General features: G+C 41.7%; 1 protein-coding gene across 1 annotated transcript; it reads right to left on the reverse strand.

The window, feature by feature from the left end:
* Positions 1-2: 2 nt before the first annotated feature.
* On the reverse strand, positions 3-18,792 carry LOC104516309 (trinucleotide repeat-containing gene 6C protein-like; the record flags this gene model as incomplete). Its single annotated transcript, XM_010160599.1, has 13 exons — positions 3-732; positions 3,349-3,488; positions 4,187-4,257; positions 5,638-5,832; positions 8,160-8,276; positions 11,193-11,336; positions 11,482-11,673; positions 12,778-12,945; positions 14,662-14,893; positions 15,216-15,299; positions 16,646-16,768; positions 17,214-17,360; positions 18,619-18,792. Coding segments are annotated over 13 exons (2,148 nt in total), but the record flags the coding sequence as incomplete, so codon positions are not given.
* Positions 18,793-19,015: the final 223 nt, after the last annotated feature.

Genomic DNA, 19,015 nt, shown 5'->3' on the forward strand with positions numbered 1-19,015 from the left:
TAAAATAACCCTTTCCAGCCCAAATTCTGAAAAGTGCCCTTCATGATAGACCTATTCTAAGCAGCTTTTACACTTGGTTTTTAAAATCACCATACAAACATAAAAAGACAACATAAAACAAAGAGCCATGAAAAAACCAAAACCTGTCATTAGCACGTGACACTGACCAAAGTAGCCCATACTGTTTCATGAACAGTTCCCAAGGACTTCTGCAGTTTCATATTTGATATTGGACAGAGGTACTAAAAAGGGCTGCCAGTCTGATCTGTTAAAGCTGGATTCTTCATCATGCCCGGGACTGGAAAGGGTTACGATTTTTATTTTTCCTTTAGTGCTGATGATTGTTATTTCCATTTTGTTTCTCTTGTTTCCTAGATGGACTCCCCACTGAGAAGATCACCCGGAAGAAGAGTATTCAAAGGTGTCGGGCTTCCGATAACTCTGCCGTCGTCGGTGCTCGGGGGTCCCCAAAGGCTGCTGGAGTACTGAGGCACCCCACCCCACAGCAGGTCGCTGCTCCCCTTGCCCCCCAGGCAGGGAGTGTTCCAGTGGCCGGCGTCGTTGCGCACCAAGCCGTGGGAGCTGCTGGAGGAGCCCAGGCGAGTCTGGTTGGTTCCAGTGTTGGACTGCCAGCTGGAGGTGGGCGGCAGTGGCTGGCCTTGTGCTAAGAAACGGTTGACTTCTTCTTCTCCAGCGAACTCGGCCAGGATGGTAGTGTTTCCCAGGACACACCTGAGGGCAAAACCAAAAGGTGCAGCGATGTGAAACAAAGGGTGCAAAGGGCACTTTTGGAAATATCCAGGGTGGTTATAAATACATGTTCCCCCAGGCTGAATTCCAGGTGTAGAGTTAGGCCACATCTGCTCACTTTTAGCAACCCATTCTCCTAGGCAGACTTCCCTGTCCTATTTTCTATTTACCTTTCTACACACACAGGGCAACCCTCAAAGACCTGTGTGTGCAGACCACCTCACTGAACGAACATGCATGCGGGAGGTGATTCTGCCCCTCTGCTCTGCTCTTGTGAGACCCCACCTGGAGTGCTGCGTCCAGCTGTGGCGCCCTCAGCATCAGAAGGATATTGACTGGTTGGAGCAAGTCCAGAGGAGGCCATGAAGATGATCAGAGGGCTGGAGCCCCTCTGCCATGGGGACAGGCTGAGAGTTGGGGTGTTCAGCCTGGAGAAGAGAAGGCGCCGGGGAGACCTTATAGCACCTTCCAGTGCCTGGGGGGGCTACAAGGAAGCTGGGGGGGGCTTTTTACAAGGGCCTGTAGGGACAGGACAAGGGGTAACGGGTTTAAATTAAAAGCAGGGAGGTTTAGATTGGATATCAGGAAGAAGTTCTTCCCACAGAGGGTGGGGAGGCACTGGGACAGGTTGTCCAGAGAAGCTGTGGATGCCCCATCCCTGGAAGTGTCCAAGGCCAGGCTGGATGAGGCTTGGAGCAACCTGGTCTAGTGGAAGGTGTCCCTGCCCATGGCAGGGGGGGTGGAATGAGATGATCTTTAAGGTCCCTTCCAACCCAAACCATTCTAGGATCATGGAAGGCTGTACTCTAGTTAGACATAAAGACACTAGCTTTATCAGTAACAAATCACACCCATAAGACAAATTTATTATAAGGCATTTTCAAACCATGTTCTCTTCACATTAATTTGTCCCCCCAGAATATACAGTACTTAAGTCGTTTTTTTTTTTAAATCTGCCAGAACTACCAGCAGAATGAAAGACACCTTGCACCTCAGGATGCCTACAGCCATCATGCTCAACAGTAAGTTTTTAGTTACAGCAAGTACCTGGCAACACTGCCTCCTCTCCTCACTCTTACTTTTGCATCAGTGTTGTAGCTTTTATTATTTCTGAGCGCTGGGCACAGGGACCCGTAGTAATTACAGCACTTTGCTTTACTAAAAATATGGGATACAAAATATAGATCCAACAATGCACCACATAATGTAGCAAAGCAAGCTCGGGACCCTCCAGTGTGTAATTCCTCTTCCTTCTAAAAATATTCTCAGACAACTTAGAGCCTCTGCAAGATCAGAGAATCCTTTTTTCACATGTAACAAACAAGTGTGCTTTCCTGCTTTTACACGTCTTATCCCATCACAGTGTTTAACATTAACTCTTCAACGTACAGTCCTCTGTGTCTAATGCTATTCCCACATCAAATCAGACGGGATCCGAGACTGCTGGCTCTGTGATGAATTTTCCAGTGATCAACTCCATGTCAACATTTATCTGTGAAACAGATAGTGGCTGCTATCTCTTGGAACTCTGATACTGTCCTGTTGGCTTCCACAAATCCCACTGTATTTTACTGTTGTCACCCCACCAGCAAACCAAACACATACAGAGCCCAACCCTTCTCATTCAGAAAGGGCTGTCCCATCCTCGCAGCCACCACCTGTTAGAAAAACTGTTTAAGCAAAGGCCTTCCAGATCACTGCTGGTGGAAGGACACTGCCATATACATATTTAAAATAAGAACTTATCTTTAAGCTCACATATTACTTTTGTCTTTGGCATCATTACCTTTACCTGATGCCCACATCCAAAGTGATGTTAACTAAGATGGGTCCACTCTTCATCTCCAATTGTTCTGAATGCTGCTTTGTAACATTTAATTAAAGAATGGTCAACAGTTGAAAAAGCACCACAGTCATTAATAGAATTTGCTCTCTCACAGGGAAGGTAATTAAGCCAGCAGTACAGCTAGCTCCAAACGGTGTTTCTGCTATCATCTGTATTTTAAATCAGACTCATGTTACAGCCTATTGATAAAGAAGACTGCTTTCCAACTCTAAGCACCAAAGTCTCTGTGTTTCTAACCCTCCCTTGTGTCATGTATTTTATCACTCAAATTCCTGCATACTATGCCAATTAGTCCCGTGGATTTCGTAACATCTAAAAATCACATTTTGTTGTCATACATTTCTTCAAGCTTTCATAACTCCTTTAGAAAAGGCAACAACCATGAACACATTCTTCATTTATTACCGTTTTGTCCTTTCTGTTGCTGTCTAAGCTAAAACCTTGCCTCACACTCTGGGCATCCTCTGGAATTCTTACCACATCCTACAAATTCTCTGCCTTCTCGGCAACAAATCCTTACTCAGCACATTATCAAAGGTGAATACCTATTATCAAGTTTGGTAATGACCTCTTATTCAGTAGTATATGAGTATCTAGCCCCCAGTAATTTCTTCTAACTCTCATTAGGTAGTTTCCAAAATCGGGTTAAACTAACTAGTAATCGGTTCCAGGTCCTAGCAAATAAATGCCTAAGAAAACAGTTTCTGAGATAAAAGTGGCTTCAAAACAAAGGAAAGAGAGGAGAAACGTACATATGCAGAGACTTTTGGGCCTTGGCTGCTTCTTCCTTAGAACTGTATCGGACCACAGCATTCCCTTGCGTCAGGTTCAAGTGGAATGTTATTAGAGGGCCATGTTGCAAGCACAGTGTCCGCAGTGTAGAACCATCAATCTGTTAAGAGAGAAAGGTTATCTGTATTTTTGTGATTTTACTTTAAATCCTTGTTAACTAAACAAGTTTTAAAAGCTAAAGAAAAAAAGAAGTTTTTCTTCCATAAGAACAATTTAATTATAGACTTATCACTGTCTTCATTGAGTGAGATTTCCTGTCTTCTTAAGACCTCTACAGTCTACTGCACAGTATTTCCTGATTTTGGTGATATAAATTATATTATCATTAGAAGTACATACAAGTCCATAAATAAGTCAAAGGAAAAGCACACTGTTCCTAAACTAAATTTTCCCCAAGATTAATTTAGATGTCTACATTCAAGGCTTTGTGGTTTTAGGTTCTTCCTTGTGAATGACACCAAATGGAGGACTAGAGGATCTGACAGACTTAGGAGAAGAACCCAAAAAAACTCCGTAAGGACAGCAGATTTTACATCTCTGTATCTGCTTTAAAACATCATTCACCTCCAAACTTATACATGCATAAATGGTGCACCCTGAATGACTAATTACAGACTTAAAAGCCCTTTGACGGCACTTCGAAATCGTAACAAATTCCCTGTAGAAGACAGACACTTGTAATAAATGCAGCGCAATTATTTTCCCTTCACATGAGCCAAATGACCACGGTTGATAAATGTTCTTATCTCCAGTGTGACAAGTCTCTTTTCACAGCTAGTTACATACAGCTCCATTTACCTGGGGTGTGAGGTTTCGAAGAACCAGCCAGCTGCTTGTTCTCCCTGAGCTGTCAGTACTCCATGCAGAGCCTACAACACAAACACCACAACAGAACGCTTGATCACGACATGGTGAGCATACTACAAGAAGAAAACTTCTCTGGAATCACAACATATCAGCAAGCATTACTGCTACCGGAAACAAATCCTCCAGCAGTCTCCTCACATCTTGATTTATTGCCTTCTCAGAACGACAGGTTGCTGAACGAAACCCTGCTTTTGTTGCATTTAAAAGATCTGTGCTGTCTTTCACATTCCCACAGTAACTATTAGAAAACTAGCGGGTGCAGGTATGACACAAACTCTATCTCTGGGTTACATCAGAATTAATCTGGAAGACACATTTTAAAAGCCATTCAGATGTCCGAGCTCCCATCGCTGTTGTTATGAACCATTTCTACAGCACTGCAGCATCTTGCCAGTGACAGATTCAAAACAGGTATTTCTGCCCTGACAATGTCCTGATTGAAGACACCAGGCCATAATCCACAAAACCTGCTTCTCCAATTTCAGCCTGGTGTTTTACAACGAGAAACTGTACAAGCTTGACATTTAGGAGTGGCATTCGAGAAACCGCAGCACTTCTGCAGGCACATGCGTGACCACACTCAGGCTCCAGAGAGAATCCTGGCACCAGCAGCATCTGCCCACCAGGTGGGGTTTTGCCGAAGAAAATTAACACAAAAGAAATGGCAAAAAGAGGGAAGAACATGTAATTCCCAACATAGTGAAAGCAGGTTAACAAAACAGTCAGCTTTACTAATAGCTGTAACACTTTTAAAGCTGACACCACTTCACAAACATGATAAATACATATTTATATAGCCACATCCATCGTTTGTCGTATTTGTACTGAAGCACAACAACGGCATCTAAAAAGAGTCTCCATGAAAAAAAACGAAGTCATTCCCTGAGGCCCCTGACATTCCATCAGGTCCTAAACGCTTCACATCCACTCTCCAAAAAACATGTTCCGTATTAAATCCCATGGGCCAATCCACTCATCTTGAAGCCTCGCAGACAGCCACAGATCATACCACAAAACGAGAAACGTGTTTAAAATTTAGTTTTAGAAATTAAGGAAATGGAAAAAAAATCCCAGTTGGAGTGAAATTATTTGGCAGTTCCTTTGCAGAATTACTCATATGGACACCTGAAAGAGGGCAGCTTCATTTTTACAGCTTATCCCATCTAAAATAAACAGCCATGAGCTTCATAACCAAAACACACACTTCACTGGCATCTTTAAGCGGTATATTTAGATATTTACTGGTATATGTACTTGGTATCTCAAGTTTCTGGAGCTGAATACAGAGCTATGGGGTGCCTCACTACTGTCACACAGAATAAAAACAAGCACTTCTCAGAAGAAGGGACTGTGATGTTATAAAACACAGAGGTCAAGAGTACCAGAGGAGTAGGAGCTGGTCCAACCCAGGGGACTGGCACCCCACGTAGATGATGGCTTGGTGTTAGTCAAGCCTGGAGGTGGTCTCGTCGGAGCAGTAGTGTTTCTGGGTACCTTCCATAGTTCATGGGATAGAGAGGCTTGCGTGTGAGAGATTGGGCCAGAGGACCACGTAGACTTGATGTCTGACAGTTTACCTGCGATAGAAAAAGAATGCGTTTGTGTATTTTTAGTTCGCAACAACTGTTAATCCAAGTACGATGGGTAATGAGCAAGCTTCCCCACCGACTATATTCTTTTCAGGAGAGAAAACGATAGGCTCTGTATCATCCACTGATACCAAACCTGTATCCTCTGAACCTATTTACACGAGTCTTTACGTTTTCAAATAATTTTGTGTTTCATGAATCTTACAACACCTGCTACACACACAGTTCCCTTTTTAAAATCTCCTACTATTTTGCTTTCTTGTAAAAGATGATACATGAAAAAAAAGACCAGAAAATGGACTTAAGTATTCAAAACCTAGTTTCATCAGTTAAAATGAAACACTTCAAGACTGTCTCTCTCAAAGGTTTAATAGGACTAAATCACTTTTTCTTACGCGACTCATTTTATCCAATAACAAGTGAGCAGTATATCCATATGTTCTTCTGACATATTATTAGAATTCCAAAGATCAAAGACCAATGAAAACTGTATTTCTGAATACTCAAGGTAACAGATATTCTTTTTTACAAGTGTCTTGGAGAAAAGCAAAGTCTTCAGTAGATTAGAACATACTACAACCTGTCACACTAACTTTTTACTGTTTGTTTTTTTCCCCTGATCAGTTTTTACACTATCTTACTGCTGTTCCTGCCGAATGAGAGTTTTATAAAATAATACAAAAAACCAAGAATGACAAATACAGTTCAGCGTGGCAGACAAAACTGATTCATATTACAGATACCAAACCAAAACCCTTTATTCACCTTCAGACTTAAAAATCCCTGCCTTTCTTCCTTGTACCACCATATGCTGTGAAATTAGAGTCCAATCTCCTTGTCCTAGCACAGTCCCACCAGTACCAGCCCACGTCTGACTGGAATGGGCTGTAACGGTCACATCACTCCATCTTCTGCCACAGCAAATGGTACTGTGGTTATGCTGCCTCAATGCTTTCAGGTTGATGGCAGACAGTAAGAAAATACTTGGTCTGACAAAGGCCACGATGCAAAAATCTTGTAAACTTCTTTAAAACCAGATTTGACCAGGCAGATTATGTTTATACTGAATCAATGCTTTTCATCACGCAGCCACCGAGTAGTCCTAAAATCATATTTACTAGCCACCAAATCACAGCTTCAGTTACATACACATGCACACTCCCCAGATTGTCTCTATTTATCATTTAACTCAAAGATTTTATACTGAATCATAGCAATTTAAGTGAAAGGGCAACCACTCTCTCATCCTCCTGCAAACAGTAGCAAGAAATAATTTGACAATGATGATGAAGACATTAACAAGGGTAAAACGGTGGGGGGAAATGGGAGGGTCTGATTTCTAGAACTCAGAGCAGCTCAGCCTGCGATGCAGCACGTGGCACGTGCACGTGACCACAGATTAGATGTTGCTATGTCACTACTCACGGGGTTAACAAAGATAAGATGACATGGGAGAAAAACAAAAACAAAGCAGAAAAGCATGGCAGAGAAAAGACAAACAAGCCTCCTTCCTTTCGCTTTCACTGGACAAGTAAAACATTTCAAACAGACCCTTTTCGGTGGGTGTTCTGCAAACCTGGAGGCTGCAGCTTCATTTATTCAAAGGGGAGGGTTTGCACTGGTTAGGTAGGAAAATGCTAACAGAATCCATACGACAGTCCCAACACACTTTTATAACGAGATAAACTGGGTATTTAGATAGCCAGTTTGCAAGCAAAGATTCCATGATTTGAGAAGATAGATGCTCAAGAATTTATAGCTCGTTAAAAAAATGGGGCAATTACTTAGACCATCTATGAGCTCAGGGGCGCATCAGTCTTTGGACTGGCTATTAAAAAGACATGTAAGAGCCCCGAACCCAACCCCTCCACAGCCATGCACAGTACCTCCTTGAGGTACTACTAAACTTTTTGCTGAGCTGAAGATGGTTCACTTTTAACAGTGAGTTTATCAACAAACATTTCATATCAGCTCTTACTGGAAGGGTCTAGTAAGGCTCGCTCTACTGGGGTCAGAGACAACAGAATATTCCTCCTCAAAGTGGCAATGGAAGTAGTCACAAAGAGATCCTGATGCCAATACAGAGAGACAGCATGTGGCAGCAAGTGGAATAAATACATTTCTCCTCAGCACAATTCCAGGCACATCATCCAGCGCGCACCACCGAAGAGCTGTCTGCCAGGAGAGCCATCTACCTAGCACAGTACTAAAAAATACGCTTCTGTCTATAGTAGCAAGACTGTAGGAGAGCACTTTCTAGGGCCTTTTTCTCAGAACACAGAAGGATGTGAAAGTAGAAAGGCCATTTTTCGTACCTGCAATGCTAGGTGCGGATGCAATGCTGCTGAAAGAGCTACTGTAGCCGGAGGCACTAAGCGGCCAGGCACTCGATGAAGGCAGCGTGGCATTCTGAGATGATGTTGGGGATGACCCTGCAGAACCAGCAGAGAAGCAACTAAGAAAGATGTTCGGTGTGACAAAGTGATGTTTGGTGTGACATAAGCAAATCTATTATGTGCAAATACAAACCATGCAAGGCATTTTCCTTAATCAGCCTGGTCTCTGAAGTCTAGGAATGAAATGTTACAGAAAGCATGATAACGTGACGCAGAAGTCTTTAGTAGAAAAGAAAAGAAAGCTGGCACAGTAGCAAATGTACAGCGCTCATGCAGAAGATAAATTCCGCATTTCCTTTTAAGATACGTGACTCTTGTAAAAATTCAGTTAAACTGTTCAGACTCAAGAAACAGGCTTCATTTATCAAGGTGCTCTGCTGGCTGACATAAGCAATGGCAACTGTAGATGAGCATAGATGTGTATGATAAACTGACCTCTTTCCATGGGTGACTTGTCCTAAATTACTCAAGGTAAGCACTTCGCCTACATCCTAATGCCCACAAACATCTAGATTTTTGCAGACTTTCAGTAAAGCAAGGATATATTTTAGCAATCTCTTCTCAAACTGACAACATTAAATGCAATAGCCTGAAACCATCTTGGTAAGTCACTTACAATCTGAGGAGTTATCTAGGCATACATACAATTTCCTTACTGGCAGCAAATGAAAGAAACTGAACATAAAATAAAACATCTTCATTATAAACCAGAAGAGCTGCAAGTATTCTCTTTAGCCACAAACAAAATTAAGTGTGTATCCTAGGTGACTCATCATTCCTGACATACATAGATATACTGTGATACTGAAACCTCTTTGACTTATAAAAAAGGAGGTGAGTTCTTTGGAAAGGAGTGCTGTACTGAGGTGGAAGGGAGGAAGAAAAAGGACATTCTCATCCCTCATAGCTCAATAAAAAACACAGGCTACACTTCGCACTGAACAGCGACCAACCAAACTTCACCTTATCCAGCCTCACTGAGCTCCACAGGACACATCAATACAGACATCGGTCTGAAGCCAAATATCTTTGTATCAAGACCATCTCTGGAAAACATCTATTCCCCAGGCCGGAGTGAGGGAATTCTGTTAAAGGCTCGTATGCCCACAGAGCTGTAATTGTTCCTGATTCCATGTGTCTAAGACTTTCAGCTCACAGCAGCTGACCCTGGCTCACAGCAGCAGCAAACAGGGTAAAACAAAAAACAACCCAAAAGCTTAGTTTTTGCCTCCTTCTAAGTGTACAGCGCAAGGATGGTACACACCACCATCTAGCCCTCTAAACGGACTTCAGCTTGGCCAGCACCATCCGTGTACTTCGGGCTGCAGTATTCAAAGGCGGTCTCCTCCCAGAAGCCTATCGTGAAAGCCCCAATCTCATGTGGAGGGGCACTGACGTTAAGAGCTAGTTCTACCTACGAGCAAACACTTAGATGATACGAGCATAAACAGATTCAGCAACTACATTTTTAACAAAAATTGTATTATACAATGATAGAATATGTCAGGTTGGAAGGGACCCATAAGGATCACTGAGTCCAACTCCCTGCCCCTTACAGTACTACTATAAATGCATATAAGCTAGTGAGATAAGGAAGCACACCTGGGACCCAACAGTCACTTTTTTCAGAACGTTTTGGCTTGAGGGCCCATTTACTTCTGCAGAGATAATCTATACTGCCCCTCTCTAAGAGGTGTTAATTATTTCTTCATTCCACAGACAGATTATATGTACCAACAGAGCCAGCGTATCCTTTGCTCCTATAACGAAGCAAGACCTGTAGTAGGTATCATCTAACTTACAGGTATAGCTCTGTAGGGTCAGGCTGCTGGCCTAAGGGGAGTGTTTCCTGGGTGCACCATATCTGAATTTTGACTGGGTGATGTCTTTACATTTTCTTTTTGTAACTTCCAACCATCCAGGTAGCCTGTCCCTTGAAGTACATTTGTGTCATTAGAAGTTAGTTCAACATCACTCGTGCACACGCACACTCCACGTTTCATCTGACATAAAGATTGCTTTCTGGGAAGAGACAACAAACATCATTCTGGGCAATGCAAACCCCTGCCTCCTTTCCCTCAGGTTTCACATCCCTTCACCCAAGTTAACAAGCCCAGAGCTGGAAACTCCTTGCACGTGTAGCTCTGATTTACAACCTACACAGCTATCAGTGATGTAACTACTGGAATAAAATCCACATTTTTAATCCTGACGGGTCCCGATTATGCTGTCCCATTAGAGTGCTCTAACAGAGTGCAGGTGACTTGCCTATTTCGGCACACTGATCACAGTTAAACCAAACCACCTCTCCCTTGAGCCACTTCTAGTACGTCTAGTTAACAAGCAGCACAGTCCCAATGGTGTATTTTTTTAGAGAACAGCCTTTTAATCATGAAGTAAACACTGCAAGAACAAAAGGAATGGAAATGGCGCTGGAAAATACTACTTCACTAGTAAATTCCCTATTTTTATCCTTTTCTTTGATGGTTTTGGGGATAAAACAGCTCTTGTTTAATTTGCTGATTGGTCTTGTAACACAGCTACGATCAATTCGTGTGACAGGCCAGCTGCCTCAGCAACAGCTGTGGAGCTTTCGTTGTGTCTTCTGGATATTTCACAAAGGGTATGTAAGAGGTTGGTCAGTACGGAGAGTGAAGTCTCGTTGAAAACAAAGTATCACACGTTACAAGAACTTCCAGTGACCACCGAAGTTCACATTACGTCTCACAGCCCTCTCAATATAAAATTATTTACACTCCCATGGAGAATGGGAGCTTCTTAGTCCCCTATTTAAATCAAGTATTTCTGGACTTTCAGTGAATGTTCAGAGCAGAAGCATTGTAAGATGAGGATTACATGCAAAAATATACTACCTCCATAATATAGAATATCAACCTTTTTTGGAAAGAAAAAGGAAGTATAAAGGGATGTGACAGTGATTTGTGTGTTTACCTCCACTCTTGAGAAGATAGCGATTAACATCCTGTATCGTGGTGTTGATGGTAGGCCCAGTTGGAACACTTCCAGGAGTAACATCAGGGTCATTTTCGGGATCAATATTCTGCAGTCCTTTCCATGGCACTCCTGGATGAAACTCTGTTTCAAAGACAATAAAAAGAAGAGTATGTGGCCATAATTCTCCGAAGTTCCTGTACACCAGAAGGCATGAGAATTCAATTCGTAAAACCAACAACACATTTTAAGGGCATCAGTTTAACACGAATGCTTTCTATTTTGTTACCTGGTGGCCAGTTTATGCTGGAGCCATTGGAGATTTTATCACTATCGGTTTTGGCACGTGACCAGCTGTGAGGAACAGCTACAGGTGGACTGGCGGGCGATTCACTGTTTTGAATCAGATCATACCGGCCGTAAGAGTCATCAATGGAGGACTTTCCTGGAGGACCAATACTTAAACCTCCAGGTATAGCACCTGTAATGAATGAAATGGAAAGGCTTTGTTTAAAAGGGGGACTAATTTTGGGTACGGAATTTCATCAGTCCCTATGCTGCTATTGTTTTCTTATTTTCTTTTTCTGTATTACAAAAATAAAAGGGAAAATTAAAATATAAACACAGCAAGCAAGGCGTAACAGTCTCTGAAGCCTTACTAGGAAATACACCACTGGTACAATCCAGACACTCGAGTTAAGAAATTTGGATGTCATTACTGCCAAAAGAGACTAAGTAATTCAAATCATGACACTGATAGTAAACAGAATTTGCTGAGACGGCATACTAAGCAGTATCACTGTAGGCAAGCCCCCTTCTCATCCTTCACTTGGTATCCATTGCTGACGGGATGGATGACTTGAAATGGCCATTCTCATGTTCCTACAAACTATCAAACAACTATTTGGCATAAAGAGTACAGCTGCTTGCAGAATAAAAAACTATTGTAAAAGAAATAATTCACACTGCTCATAATAAAATCCAGGATACAATAAAGTTAACAGAGCACCATGTTCTAACAGAACAAACTTGGTACAGGAAATAAAGGAGTAAATGACTCAGGATACTGAAGGCGTTAGGGATAAAGGTGTTCAAACAGATTAGCAACCACCTCTGGAAAAACATGAAGTTTGTGCTCCAACTCCCAGGGTAGGTAATTATGTAATCCATCATGCCTTTGCACAGGACTCGCTATGAGAGGTTCATGATATTGGAAAAATTGTGGGAGAAAGCCAGTGTTTCTTTGTATTGAAAGCACACAGATCTTGAGTAAGGGGAAGCTTGTGGGACTTGTGCCAACACTAACGGCTTGTTTGACTTGAACTCCACGTTCTGAGCAACAGAATTCAGCCAACGGAAGAAAACCATTCTAACAATGCACGCAGGAAGTGACAGCTGCAAGAACTTCAGTGCACTGCTGAATGCGACTGCAGAAACCATCTCTAGAAATACCCCAGGCTCAGAGGGCGCTTGTACCAACCACATACAAACACGTACCCAAAACAGTAACATGAGAAAAATGACAATCGCAACGTGCCTCCGGTCTCAAAAAGTCAGACCGTCGCAGAGATTACGCGTCACATACCGTGCTTGCTGGAGTTCTGGTCAAGCGAAGAAGCAGCACTAGACAGATTATCCATTGAGTTGGGATGTGTCCACTGAGGAAGGCGAGATTGGGACTGAGAAGTGTCCTTCACTGACAAACCACCAGTAATGTCCATGTTATTTACATTCATGTTTGGGTTCAGTCCAGCTAAGGGGAAATAGGCCATTAGATATCCACAATATACTGGGGGATTAAAAACTGTGTTTAAAAATCCAGCTAAAGAAATTATGAAACACTAATTTTCCAACATCCGTGTGTACGTGTAGTAATTTGCTATGAACATGTTCAACCTGCTGTCAAGAACTTTTGCTTTTATGGGAACACCAATGTAACTCCCATGAATTCAGAAAATGTTAACACTTTGCCAGAAGGAGGAAAAAAGAAAGATGTAGGGATAACATTTTTAAACTGTCAGTATTCCTACCTGCAGTTTCTTCACTCCTTTCACAAAACAAATTCCGAAAGAACGCACTGGAATGGTACATTTAAACCAGTGAATAATCTGCAGCATGCCACTGCCAGGTCAAAATACTCCTAACGTCTCAGTAGCACACCCCCATGATATCTGCCACTTTATTTTGCTAACAACATTTTTAGAACCCCAAACAAAGCAACTAATTAAAAGGCCATACAAACAGCTGCTATTCATCACAGCAGGTATTGCACAATTTGGGCATCTATTTTGTATACACAGAATACTATCACCCAAGCTGTATTTAGGGAATAATTCTGAAAGGTTTGTGTGACATGACTCTGGATCCTTTTTGATATGTACTCCTGAACGTCAGCAGATCACCGGAAGCTGAGATACGATAAGAACCTCTTAGACTTAGGCCTTTATACATAAATTCTTCTGCCTACGGATGCTCCCTGCTATAACAGCTCACCACAGCAGTCGGAATTACCTTCTTTACTGCTGCATGGTAGATAAAGCTTGGCAGTTCTATTGTACACAGCATAAAGAGAGTCACAAAGAGAGAAAATTAATTCCTTTATGTCATAAATGAAGTCTGTAGCATACGTCAGACCATCACAGAGAAAACAGGTCTGAAAGGGTGTTCTGTCCATTCTGTCTCAAGGCCGAATCAATTATTTTGACATCAATTATACTGGACAGATCTATGTCTAACCTACCACAAAATGACTGGTGAATATTTCAGAAACCTCCCAGATAACTGTTTATTCCAGTACTCTACTTTGTTTAAAGCGAGGAAGTGATCCTTCATGTTTAACTACATCTCCCTTTATGCAGAAGTTTACTACCTCTTGCCTTCCCACATGAAAGAAAACTTGGTAGCTATCGTTGACATTTTTGAAGATTCTTGCGTGTCTCAAGTCTTTTCCTTAGACTGAAGTGTGCAGAGGGTTTCCTTTTTTCCCTAGAAGCCATGTTTCTGAAACACCTAATTATCTGCAGAACACTCTCTCTGAATTCCTTCAAAATGTCCTGTATCTTTCTTGAAATACACTGACCAAAACTGATGCCTTACCAGTGTTGATTATAGGGGGAAGATGACTTGACATGACTTCCAGATGACATTCCTGTTCATCAATCTGACATTGGTGTATTTTACAACATGACATTGTCAATTTATATTTAGTTCATAAATAGCAACATAAGTAGATAGTTAATTAAGCAAATCTTCTGTGATATTCTGTTCTGATATTTGTAGGCACAGCACAGACCACCTGATGAGCTACCAGACAGGCACATGATTTGTTTCAGCATTTCAACACTGGTCAACCTATCTTTGGTATTTCTGTATGTGTTACACTGTGGAGCAAAATATTTAGATTCCGAATTAATGAAATATACTCCCTGTGTCTTTTTCACATGGGACTGCTTTAATGAAGGGCACTTACCAAGAGGGTAAGGAGCAAAGGTGTTCGGTGAAGACTGTTGCTCTTTGGTCTGCAGGTCAGATAGGCCGGGAGCCTGGGGATGGGGTGAAAAGCTATCCATGGCTGATTTGCCTGCAGAGGGGTGCAAAGATAGATGTGGAGGGGGAGGCTGCTGCTTCATAAGCAGGGCCTGGGCCAGCTGGCGCTGGTGCTGCTGGATCTGCTGCTGCATGTTATTGATTGTACGTGCAACCTGGCAAGAAAAAGAATCAATAAATGCTCAATTGAACAAAAGAGACTCTAGAATTCTTGTGCTTTTCTTTACAATGAAATAAGACAACAGATCTCTTCACAAATAAAAATTGACTGTGTTAAGGGTTGAAGAGCTTTCCGCCAACAACCGAATGCTGTGAAACAGCTTTATTACTCTAGCACTCTCCTTTTCAGTACTCAAGCCATGCACTATGCTACTGTTTCTAAGGATGCTTTAGCTGCTTTGGTACAACGTAGTATGATCTCTGTAAGCTACTGAAGCCACACTCTAATGGAGGGATTGAAGTGGCAGGCAAACCTACTTGCTGCTCCTGTTGTCTCATGGGTCCGGAAACATTACGCTGAGCCTGTAACATCTGCTGCTGGATTTGTAAACGTTGGTACGCCTACAGGATAGGAATGAGAGGTCAGAGGTCCTAACATACACAATAAGCTGAACAAGCTTCCCTGAACTGCTCTGGTACATTATCATAAAGACAGAAACATTGGAGTTTTCTGAAAACAGTCAATGAAGCAGAAGTAACAATCTTGTTACAAATGTAGTTTATAATATATTTAAGTCCAGCGTTTTTATTTACATTTTTTTTTTAAACCAAACACCTACGTTAAAAAAATGATGAGTTTGTGAGCAATATGTGGTCATTAGGAACTCACTTATTTTTCTGAAAAAAAAAGTAACACAAAGCAAAAATTAAAATAGATGTTTAGTATTTTGTACAACTGGGATAAATACCAATAGTTGATTTTGCTTTAGCCATTTTGAGTTCTGACAACACTTTGTATCTAATGTGTTGTGTTGCTTTATTCCAGAAAACTTCCACAGTTTTAATGTGGTTAACTGAGCAGTAAGGTTTTTTTTTCCCCCAATGTGTTTCTCTGAAACATGCGACTATAAAATCCAAAGGAATTCTATACATATATTTTTCAAGTAGCTGTTCACATGTTCAATTATTACCATGGCATGAGATCAATGGGGTGCTCCTCAAAACTAGGAAACATAACCAGAAATGAATAATAGTATCAACCACTGTTACAGTATGAGTTTGACTAGCACACTGAGATCAGCAACTAAGTTAGTTTGTCATCCTCGATTTTGTTTAACACTAGCAAATACAGACTTACTGTTAGCAGTATCTCTAAAAAATATACTTAAAATACAATTAGATGTTTTCATACACACATATATATGTCAAATTTGCAAATACAGCAGAAGTACACCACTTTAGAGAAAAGCAGTTTCTTATCACAATACATTTAATACACATTCCATTAATTCCAGGAAATTTACCCTATACTTTATTATTTAGTAAGGCAACTGAAGGAAGTTCTCCAGGTAACTCAGGTGACCAGCACTGCCAAGATTTCTTTTCTGTTACGTCGTGACACAAGTTTCCCAGTTGGTCAATCAGTTGCATACGTTGGCATGTACTACACAGATTAGTGCTATTTGGGAATATACTATGTTGCTCGTGCCAGTACGAAGAAGACAACTGACTTTTTATTTCCACTGACCAGCTGTAAAGAATAATTATCTCAGAAATGACTATTTATAAAGCCTGAGGCAAAACACATAGTTTTATTTCTTTGAAAAGAAACTCTACCAAATAAATCAGCATCTAATTGTTTAAAAGTTCTGCTACATCCATTAAAAAATTTAGCTAGCCATTCTCTTTATTTATCTTCATGCCTTTAATTCTAATTTAGAGCTTATTTGCCATGTCTTTTAACTTACCAGCTGCAGCTGATAGAGCTGGTTCAACATCGTCATATGCTGAGGATTATTAATTGGCGAGGTTAACTGTGCAGGGCTGAGACCAATGTTTTTTGCTGCAAACTGCAAAAGCTGTGCTTGAACCTAAGGAAAAACAGTGTATTAAGCATTGTACATTTACTTTTAACACTGGCAATTGTGTAAGTCATTAATGAGTCACAAGACATCAGCTGGAAAATATTACTATTACCAGAACTAGTACCATGAACTATCAAAAAATTAACAATAGGCTCTAATACAGATCTTTATAATCATACTCAAACGTCCATTTATAGAAGAAGAGCTGAGAACAAGTTGCTCAGCTTTTCAGGAACACTAGAACATGCCCACGCAGAAAACGTACAGAGCATACATGTGCAGCACCTTACCTGTGCAACATGCTAACTGGCTGGTAAATAAATATCACAGACAAGAGCCAGGCAACGGCAGCTGCAAAGCCTCAGGAGCATGACAGAATGCATACGGAGCGGGAGCGAACACGGAAGAGTTCCAGGGAAAGGGAAAGCTCACGAATGGAAATTTGTCTAACCTGAGGGGATAGAAACTGAGGCACTTGAGCACGAAGACTAGGCTGGGATGAATTAAGAGGTTGCACTGGCGGTTGCTGCGGCTGTTGCATGGTCCTGGCTTGTGCTGCTCCGCTATTGCCAAACATACCCAGATTGCCACTCGGTATCTACAGCAGGACAAGAAAGACACTGGCATTTAAAGACATCACTCAACATATAACCTGCAAATTGTTTATCTGTGCAGTCTTTATCCTCAGTGATTACGACAAGCACGGATAAGGAAACCAGTGTATACAGTCTGTATTGACAGGCAGGTTTAGAATTGGGCATGGCAAAGATCGCCACGTACCCAGCATCCCAAATGTTGTACAGACGCCTCAACAAGAAGGTACCTGAACTTGAAGATCGCTTTTGTAAGGATGCAAAACCCTAGAGGGTCACAAGACGAACAGTGAAAAGTATTTGCCAAAAATGTTTGTGTCTGTGTAGCAAGGGAGAGGAGAATGGAGTCATTAAACTCAGAGCATCCCAATCCGTAAATCAGCTGGGCAGTTTCCGTACTCAGTCACTTTACAACGCTACTGATAATGGACATGCTGTTAGTGCAGTCTCCGCTTCTCCACGATATGCTTAGTGGCCTGGAAGTGCTACACAAGTACTGCCTTTAGAAAGCTAACTTTAAAAGAATATATGTAATAAAAGCCACCACAGAATGATATATATAGCTTTTCTGTGTTGTTATTTATTATCTTTGCTGGAACTTCGGTTTACATGTCAAAAATAACCTTTTCGTAACCAAGAGTAGTTTATGACCTCTCGGTGTCGTGGTGTTTGTGAATTTTTCCGTCCATCTCCTTTCCCTTTCTTCCCTTTTATTTCCCTTTCAGCATGTTCTACCCAGGGGCCAAAACACCCCTCTTGTCACAACGCTCTATTTGACCAGCGGTGCCAGAAGCGCAGTTTCTTTCTTACGACCTGTCAAAGCTATGAGCTGTCTTGACACTTACAGAAGGAATAAAAATGCCCCCATCACTTCTCACCCATCTCACCACTAAATAATTATGCCAGTCAGGAAAGACAAGTTAGAGCAGTGTCCCTGCCTTAGTGTCCGTGACAATTAGCAACACCTCAAAAAAAGAAACCTCTTGTCGACCAAGGCAGAGCTATACCAGGGTTCAGTGGTATATATCCGTAACACTACAGTCTCTGCTCAATGCGTGCATGTAATTAGCAGGCTAATTACAACTAAGCAGCTAGTTTATGTCCCATAAAGTGAAATGTTCACAGAGCAGGCAGTTTCACCACTGATATGTCACGTGAACAAAGATGTTGCACGCACTTTCAGTTTAAACCACTGTTTCCCCTGGGGAAGTGACGAGTCCAAGGAGCTGAAATTCAGCTTGGGATCTCCCCCAGCAGCCTTACCTGTCTAGAAGAATTCAAGTTTTGCATGCCCAGCCCTGAGGCAATCCCGCCCAGGGTCTGATTAGGGAGTGCACTGTTTGAAAGGGGGAGCTTCAGGCTTGGTGAAGGCAAAAATGGTGAAGTAGTGGGCTCTTCCACTAGGCCGCCATCCTGATTGGAGAAAGAAAGGGTGAGCTGTGTGCGGTGCCCACGAGCAGAGAGTGCACAAACCAGTGTCCCATGGAGATAAAAAAGGGCATGGATGAATAAAAATATTTAAAAAAAAAAAAAGGTATGAGTAACAGGGAATGAAAAGTATGGAGTGAAGGGAGAAGAAAGAGAGAAATAGGATTAAGGTGTGTTTTTCTTCACTTTGTTACACTTAATCCACAAATGCACAATCATCCTCACCCACCTC

Source organism: Eurypyga helias, unplaced genomic scaffold (genome assembly GCF_000690775.1).
Source record: "Eurypyga helias isolate BGI_N326 unplaced genomic scaffold, ASM69077v1 scaffold5061, whole genome shotgun sequence".
In the NCBI taxonomy this organism is placed as follows: Eukaryota; Metazoa; Chordata; class Aves; order Eurypygiformes; family Eurypygidae; genus Eurypyga; species Eurypyga helias.